This window comes from Lonchura striata, chromosome 2, assembly GCF_046129695.1.
Source record: "Lonchura striata isolate bLonStr1 chromosome 2, bLonStr1.mat, whole genome shotgun sequence".
Classification (NCBI taxonomy): Eukaryota; Metazoa; Chordata; class Aves; order Passeriformes; family Estrildidae; genus Lonchura; species Lonchura striata.
The window spans coordinates 116479254-116488519 of NC_134604.1; the positions used below are offsets into that span (position 1 = coordinate 116479254).

The window sequence follows — 9266 nt, forward strand, 5'->3', positions numbered from 1 at the left end:
GTGAATTGCATAGTGGGTTTTTCCACTCATGGGCCAATTTAGTTTTAATGCTGCTACTGTTTAACATGGTCTGGCTAAATGCCCTTCTTTGCAGCTTGGCAGCCTTTGGCCCTCTTCAAGTGCATAACTAAAGTTGGACCAAAGGCTCGTTTTCTCTTTTGTTGTGTGTGGGTGGAAGTTCAGGTCCTTCTGCAGGCTCTGGTTTCCCTGTCCTGAGCACGCTGTGTTTCTGCATTCCAGACTTTTTGGGCAGGACAGAGATCCGTGTGGCAGACATCAAGAAGGATCAGGGCTCCAAGGGACCAGTTACGAAGTGTCTCCTTCTGCACGAAGTCCCCACGGGGGAGATCGTGGTGCGCCTGGACCTGCAGCTGTTTGATGAGCCTTAGGAGAGAGGGGCCCGTGTCAGAATTCAGCCAGAGTTCACTGCAGGAGGTGTCTGCAGAAGTGTCACCGAGTCCTTGCTGGTGTGGCATGAAACTACTGCTCGCCCTTCACACGTCAGAGGGTTATCAAAGCAAACAGGAGCATCTTTGTGCCTTGATAATTCTCACTGAACACATGAGTCCCAATTTAGTGAGGAGATCTCCCTCAATCTCTCTGTGTGGAACCTGGCGTTGGTTTCCTGGGCTGGTGAAACAACCCTGTTGTTCCTTGTGCTGCAGTGGGGATGGCTGGCAAAACACACGGGTGGCTGTGCTTGCTCCAGCTGCCCTGCTCGGTGGTTCCCGTGGAGGAGGCGGTGTGGGTGTGTTTGGAGGCTTTCTGAGGGTTTTCCCCTTCAGGAGTTCTGTGCCTATTGCCTAGCAGAGTGGTGTGTAAATGTGAGTGAATGGAAGGAGCAGTTTTGCAGCAAGAAGATCTTTGAAGATCTTCATGATGGTACTGAAAAGACTTAGAAAATAAATAGTCTATATCTATAAACAGAGAAGATTCTATTATCATACCACTTCATGACTCGTGTCGCCCCTAAAGATAAAAGCTATCCAGGCCTTCTGCACAGAGATGAATTGCACTCCAGAAGAGTCCAGCCCTCGGTCCCTTTGGAGGTTGCTGCTGTCCCCAGGGCTGTAAGTGCTGGGGCAGGAAGGCCAGGGTGAGGCACAGAGCCCTGCTGGGTGTCGTGTGTACCTCCCAGGTGCTCCTTCACGGCTGCCGCTCCCAGGCGGAGCGTCACCCGCCGTGGGGAAGAGGAAACAATCGTGGCTGCAGCTCAGGAAGCGGAGCTCCAGCCTGCAGGGCCTGGCGTGCACAGCGGTGTCGGTGCCCAGGTGTGGAGCTGAGCTGAGCTGCCCTGTGTGAGCCGGGCACAGGGCACTGCCACAGCCTCAGCCCCGTCCTGCCGCTCCCACGGGGAGCTGGATGTCACCACAGAGCTCCTGCTGGTGCTGCCGAGTAGGAACCCAAAGCCATCGGGGCAGTGCCAGGGCTCTGCATCCCTTTCACTCCATGGATAAGTCCAGGCCCAGTCCCTGTTTGGCAAAGCTCTGGCTCCAGGTGGGCTCCACGTCTGCTTTCCCTCAGGCACACGTGTGAGGCCCTGCCGAGTCCGGACTCGGGGTGGGGGGGGACAAAAGATCCCTGAGAGTCAAATTCCTCTTTGTTCTGCTTGGATTCCTTTCGTCCATGCCCTGCCACGCATCCACTGGTATTTTTGTAAGGACTTCATTCCGGATGGGAGGTGCCAGCCCGTGTCATTCGCATGTGAACGTTCTCGTGGAGCTGTTGTTAGGTTTTGGTGTTCCTTGCATGTCCTTTCAGTACTGGTTCCCACCTCTCCTGTGTCGGCGGTGTTCTCTAGCACTCCAAGTCTTATTGGTTTCCATTAGGAAATTAGGATATATCCATAACAGGTAGGTAGATCAGTATGGTAATAAGTGTAAACTGTGCTGGGAAGTGTCTGTGTATTATAATTTCCTAAAAGACCACTGTAATGTTTCAAGCAATGGGAAGGAAAAAAAATGTATGTTGGAGGGACAACAAAGTTTACATTTCATACTTTTCAGAATCGCTTTATTATTTATTTATTGAAGATAGTGTAGAATTTTGTATCAGAAATGACAGACATACTTATGTATTTTTTGAAACAAAACAGAGATACACACTTTAGTTAGAAACTTTCAACTGACCACGTTTTAGAGGGAGTGTGACTTCCTAGGCATGCATTTGTTTACCACTAACTGGCTGAAAACACGATCAAGAGAACTTTAAGTTTCTATTTTTCAATGTTGTTAAGAAAATGGTTTCAATTAAAATATGTAAATAGTACTAAACCCATGCTTTCCTAATTCCATATCAATACATTTTATTAAATATAATGTATATGAAAATACACATTGTTGTGGTAGGATAAAAAAAGTGATAAAATCTATTACTGGAGTACCATTAAATGTCATTGTCTAACCTTTTACTGCTGTCCTAATTTTACTCAGTGCTGCCAACAGGGTGAACAGTCACTTCAGTGTTTCACAAGTAGCATCACTTTGTTTGTTAATAGTGTCATTTCACCAGCATCAACTCCAGTGACAGCTGAACTGGCCAACAGGACAAAAAAGTCTCGTGGCTGGAATGCAGAAACCTTGGGCATGGTTTTGGAGGTGCTGGAAGTGGGGGACCCTTCACTCAGGGGCCCCGCTCAGATTGCAACCTGTGTCATGGACATCAGAGAATCCCAGACAGGTTTGGGTTGGAAGGGACCTTAAATCCCATCCAGTGTCACCCCTGCCATGGCAGGGACACCTCCCACTGTCCCAGGCTGCTCCAAGCCCCATCCAACCTTGGGCACTGCCAGGGAAGTGCTGTAGCAGCCTGTAGGATTGCCCTGCTTGGGGAATTGTGACAGAAGGAGCCCCTTGCCAGCCCCATTGCTTGGGATGTCCCACTCTCCCTGGATGAACTCCCACCAGTGCCAGCAGGGTTACTCAAACACTGATGAGGAAAGGCTGGAGTTTGGCTCACAGGTATCCAAGGAATCCCTCATGCAGTGCTGAAGGGGAAGCTCATCCTGTGCCTGTGCACGGGGGACAGGCTGTGTCCATGCCCTGGACAGCTTGGAGCTCGGTGGCACATCAGCACTGCCAGCTTCCCAGACACAACTGTGCTTCCTGGAGTCACACAATCCCAAATCCCTGGGGCTGGCAAAGCCCTCCCAGCCCAGGGAGTCCCAGCTGGGCCCCATGCCCACCTTGTCCCCAGCCCAGAGCACTCAGTGCCACCTCCAGGGGACACCTGCAGGGATGGGCACTGCAAAGCTCCCTGGGCAGCCCCTGCCAGGGCTTGAGCACTTGGAAATGCTGTAAAATAAAACCATCCCCAGGCTGGCCTTGGCTCAGAGCTGCTGAGAGCCTGCCTGGGGCAAAGCTGATGGAGAGCTGGGCTGTAAAGCCAGGAGAGGCTGCTCAGAGCTGGGGAAGGGACTTGGGCACCTGGGAGCCAGAGCCCAGCTCTGAGCTGACACTGAGCCAAAGAGCTGAGTGATTGCAGCAGGTTTTTCCTAGATGCACTTAGTTATTCAGTATTTTCACAATGTGAGTTTTTATGAGGGCACTTTTTCAATGCTCATTTTACATTTTTTTTTATCCTTTAAAAACAATTCAGTCACTTTTTGTTACATGTGAGGAGGATTAGGGTGGGAAACATTGTGGGTAATGGAGTTTTTCCTCTCATATATTCTCAAAATTGAGATGTGACAAGTCCAGACTCTGACTCCAACAGCAGTGCCTGGTTCCAGACTGCTCTGCTTGTCACGGTGAGATCTCAGTTCATTCAAACCCAGCACTCAAAGCCCTTGAAACAGGGAGAAGCTGGGAATCAGGAGAAATTGCTTTGAGGGCTTGCTCTGTGCATACATTCCACATCTGCCCTTGCTTTGTTCAGCCTCTCCACTCCTGTCCTACATGCACATTGCTGTATCCAGAGTTCAGTACATGCTTATAGATATATATGTGATTATTGTACATACAGTATAAAAATACAGCTCTGTTGTCATTGTCAAATATCAAGTAAATCTCACAGAAAAGTGTTTAAAGGCACCTGGTTTTGTTTGTTCATTTAAATATTTTAAAAGAGGGAGTGTCCTCAGGAAATTATTTTTCTGTATGTAGGAGGATGTATTTAGGATCTCATTAAAAAAAAATAAAGAACTGCAGTGAGAGTCTGTCAAATGGCCCTAATTACTTGATAGAGTTGTCAAAGGCTCTGCTGTGACCATGGGGCTGCCTGTAAAGCTGCCAAAGTGTCACTGTCCCTGGATTTAGGGGCCAGTTCTGGGATCTGACAGTGCTGTGCACGCAGAGGGAACTGGGGCTCCCTGCAAGCCCCCGCCTGGGTCCAGCTCCTGCCTGCCCTGAGCACAGGAGAGGGGGAGAAAGAAGAAATAGGGACAGGGCTGCAAGGTCAGAGCTTGGTGAGCAGCAGGAGCTCTGCCCTCCCTCCATCCCCCAGAAGTGGCTGGCTGTCTGAAGGGGGATGGATGGGAAGGGAAATCCATCCCAGCTCCAGAGAAAAAAATCTACTGTCTGTAGAATTCATACGATCCTAAAAATTATGAAGGCAATATAAAAAATTGTCTGGCAATAGAAGATAAAGTTACCCTTTCTTTCAAGAAAATGCAATTTACTTGTATTGTTCATTTATAGCACATTTCATTATTCCTCAGTAAAATATCTGTACTATGAAGATGACTCCTTTTGGTTTTTAAAGCATTTGTAATAGGTATGCATCAGGCAGTACTGTTTCTCATAATGCAATTTTAACTTATTTCAGTTGCTGTGAATGTCTTGTTTCCTCAGTCACTCCTGGTTAAACAATTCTGTTTACAGGCAAAGTATAATTAAACAAGAGTCCTTAAACTGTGCCCCCCTGTGTGAGGCCTGGTGCTGGTGTGGGGCTGTACAATGTCAGACACAGCTGAGACTGGCCTTGTGCAAGTGAATGATGCAAGAATAAATGCAAACGATGCAAGAATAAATGCAAATGATGCAAGAATAACTTTTTAAAGTTTACCTCTGTGCTGTCACATTTCTGAGAAGTGCTGGAGAAGAGGGAGGTGGAGTCAGGAAATCTGCAGATGAGTCGCTCTTCCCTCAAGCTTCGATCTCTCTCCTGTGACCTGACAGCACCCGGGGAGCAGCTGGAGCTGGGCCTGGAGGGATTTAGGGTGGGTTTTAGGGAAAGGCTCTTCCCCAGAGGTGCTGGCACTGCCCAGGGAATGGGCACGGCCCCGAGGCTGCCAGAGCTGCAGGAGCCTTTGGCCAGCGCTGCCAGGGATGCCCAGGGTGGGGTTGGTGGGTCTGGGCAGGGCAGGGCTGGCACTGGGGGATCCCTGGGGGACCCTCCCAGCTCAGGATATTCCATGGTTCCATGACTATTTATGCTGCCAGCACCTGCCTTGCTCTTGAGGTGGACCAGGCACAGACAATTGGAAAAAATAGCATTTTTTATTAGTGTTGTGATCACCCACCCATAAGGGGAAGGAAGCACCCAAGAAGCATAAATGCTCAGAGACAAAAGCAATGATAAAAGCTGGAACACCTACAAAATAATAAAAAACTTTTGTTAAACATTTATGATGATTTTTATCAATGTATTAATATTTTGTTAATTTGATTTATTACTACACAACCCCTACATTAATGCCTGACCTACAATAAAAACACATAGCAGTGAGTTTGGCATAAGAGGAAGGGTGAAAGGGCAGAGAGAAAGGAAAAGATGAATTAAAAAGGGACAACAGACAGAAAGACAAGGAAAGAAAGGGGAAAAGAGATCATTACTCCTGGCTCCAGCATGGTTCCGGCTGATGGGCCATCAGTCCCGGTTCCAGTTTGATCCAGCTGATGTGTGTCACTCCTGGTTCCAGCAGTGATCCAGAAGAGGGGACATCACTCCTAGTTCCAGCAATGATCCAGCTCTTGGGATGTCCAGGGTCAGGGGCTTGGTGGGAGTATCCTTTTATGGGCTGGGTTCCCCACCCTGAACTGGGTTTCACACGTCTATGCAAACTGGGTCTCTTGCACAGTCTGTCACTTCAGAGCCTTCTGGAAAAGGGTCGGCAGCTTTGGGGCTCCCTGCTGCTCGTGGTCCATGGCCACCTCTTGGCTGAGTCCTGCGCCTGCAGTGCTGGGTTCTGCTGATCTCCAGGAGCCACAACCAGGACGTTTGTCCCACGCGAGCGCTGCTCTGCCTCCACCTCCAGGCCCAGCCTGGTGCCGGTGTGGGCACTACTCCTCCAGCTGTGCCACCAGGCAGGGACACCAGAACAGCCCCAACGCCAGACTGGGACACCAGAACAGCCTCTGCACCAGAGAGGAACACCAGAACAGCCCCCGCACCAGAGAGGGACACCAGAACAGCCCCCGCACCAGAGAGGGACACCAGAACTGGCCTCACACCAGCGAGGGACACTGGAATGGGCCCCGCACCAGACTGCGACACCAGAACAGGCCCTGCACAAGAGAGGGACACCGGAATGGCCCCCGCAGCACCCCCCTAAAGCAGGAGGGACATTTCTCAGAGACCTGGCTCTGTGCCTCTGTCACCTCCAGACCAAGAGGCTCAGGAGGCTCCTCCTCCTCAGCAGCTGCTGGCTTGGCACCTGTGGGACTCCACAGGGCAGGAGAGGTGCTGGGCTCATCAGCACCAGCTGCCTCTGCTGGCACATCTGTGCCCACGTGCCTGGAGGAGCTGGGTCCCTCCTGGAAAAGCTGGTTCCCTCCAAGGGAACCCTTGTCATCCATCAAGCCCAAGGGTTTGTTCCAGATGTTGTCCTGGATGACTTCATCCCTTTGACACACTACTGGGACTCCTTTGGAAAGCACATTGTCACCAACATTGAAATCAAGAGAGGGCATGGAGTCATCAGCCAACAGCTCTTCCCATGCAGCCTCCACCTTCTCCTTGCATGATTTCAGATGGGTCAGTTCTTGGTGTCTGTCAGCTTCGTTCTTTTCCTTCTCCTCAGCACCATAATGGTTGGGGAAATTGGCTTCCAGCCATTCCAGCACCAGCTGATGCCTTGACATTTCCTCCAGTTCTGGCAGTTCAGGTGACGAGCTTCAATCTCTGTCCATACCACTGAGCAGTGCTCTCCTTGTCAGCTCTTCATCCTCACATTCCTCCCAGTAGGAGACCTCTTCATCCTTGTGTTCTTCCCATTGGGAAATCTCTTCATCCTCATCTTATTTCTGATTGGAGAGTTCTTCATCCTCTTGTTCTTCCCATTGGGAAATCTTTTCATCCTCATCTTGTTTCTGATTGGAGAGTTCTTCATCCTCTTGTTCTTCTCATTGGGAAATCTCTTCATCCTCATCTTGTTCCCAATTGCAGAGCTCTTCATCCTGTTCTTCCCAATGGGACAGCTGCTTGTTGTCATCTGCTTCCCATAGGGACATGTCTTGGACATCATAGTCTTCCCCAAACCACAGCTCTGTCTCGTGTTTGATGTCTGCTGGGGACAGCTTCTCATCACTGCTGTTTTCCCCTGGGAAGAGTTTGATGGCCTCTTCCAATTTGGACAGCTCATGGTCACTCAAGCTGTCGTCTGGACCAACCTCAATGGCTTCTTACACTTTGGACAGCTCCGCATCAGTCAGGGTGTCCCCTGAAACCACCATGATGGCCTCTTCCTCTGGGGACAGCTGCTGGTCACTTGTGCTGTCCTCTGGAACAACCTCAATGTCCTCTTCAACTTCTGACAGCTCCTGCTCACTTGTGCTGTCCACTGGAAAGAGCTCATTGTCATCTTCCACTGGGGACAGCCTCTCATCACTGTTGTTTTCCTCTGGGAAGAGCTTGATGGCCTCTTCCAATTTGGAGAGCTCACAGTCACTCGTGCTGTCCTCTGGAACAACCTCAATATCCTCTTCAACTTTGGACAGCTTCTGGTCACTTGTGCTGTCCCCTGGAGAGACCTCAATGTCCTCTGTCACTTGAGGCAGTTCTGGGTCAGTGCTGCAGTCCCCTGGCTGGAGGAGCCAGGAGCGGGCTCCAGGCACGGCTGCACAGCCCTGCTGCAAAGGGCTGCCCGGCACAGCTCTCTGCCAGCCGGGCTCAGCCTGCGCCTCCCGTTTGCCTGCAGAGAGCAGCGACAGCCCTGCCCCGCCGGCCCGGCCGGGAACTCTCCCGCTGCCGCCGGGGCTGAGCCCGCGCTGCTCGCGGGGCGCTCCGGGGCTCGGGCTGGGACAATCCATCGGCACCTCGGGGAGACAGGACATGGGATCCGGGCACTCTGCTCTGGTGCCCTACAGACTTTATTAGAAACACACAGGTTCTTCAATCACGGGAACAGCGTGGGGTCATTAGAATGCATTGTGATTACAACACACGGTACATTAATGTTTTTATTTCATAACTGTGAAAGAAATATACAATATGTAATAAAAATAAATTATTTGTTAGTTTTACTTATTCCTTCAATTTTCTCTTAATTTTTCTATTCTTATTCTTCTTATGGTTCTTCTTCCGACTCTTTCTTACTATTCTTATTTTTCTTCTTCTTCCACGTATTTTGAAATTCTTATTCCTATTCCTATTCTTCTTTTTCTTCTACATATTTCAAAATCCTTATTCCTATTCCTATTCTTCTTCTACGTATTTTGAAATTCTTATTCCTATTCCTAGTACTCTTCTTCTTCTAAGTATTTCTCAATTCTTATTACTATACTCCTATCTATTCTTAAATAAACATTCTCTGTCTTGTCCTTTTAGTCTTCATCTTTGTCTTCTTTCTCTTTGCTGTCTTCTTCATCCTATTTGTCATCTTCTTCACTGTCGTCATTTTCATGTGCTGTGTCGTCTTTGTCCTCTTTTTCTGTGTCTTTGTCTTCATCTTTGTCTTCTTCCTCTTTGCTATCTTCTCCATCCTATTTGTCTTCATCTTCTTCACTGTCTTCGTCTTCTTCATCTGATAGGTCATCTTCATCTTCATTTTTTTTCTGTGTCTCTGTCTTCAACTTTGTCTTTTCTTTGCCATTGTCCTGGAGCAGTTTGTGCTGAGAGTCAGTTCCAGGAGCCTCTGCTTTGTGCCCCAGAAATGGTTACTGCACCTTCCAGCCCGGGGCCGGGTGTGTGCGGGGCAGGGATGGGGGAGCTTTGGGCTCTTTGGGTGGGCATTTTCCAAGCCCCACTGCCCAGGCCTTCGTGGCTCTGCCTGGTTGGGTTTTGCTTGGCTTGCTTGGCCCATCCAAAGGCTTTTCTCTTCCCTGGCTTGGAGGAGCTGCAGCAGCAATCTCTGAGCCCCTAGAGCTGAACCGGGCAGCTGCTGCTCC

General features: G+C 49.6%; 1 protein-coding gene across 1 annotated transcript in view; it reads left to right on the forward strand.

Annotated features, from left to right (window-relative positions):
• Positions 1-4031, forward strand: part of ITSN1 (intersectin 1) — a 106673-nt gene extending 102642 nt beyond the window's left edge. The window contains 1 exon segment of the mRNA XM_021538736.3: positions 241-4031. Coding sequence (XP_021394411.2) covers positions 241-389 — 149 coding nt within the window. The 3' untranslated portion in view covers positions 390-4031.
• The last annotated feature ends 5235 nt before the right edge of the window (positions 4032-9266 follow it).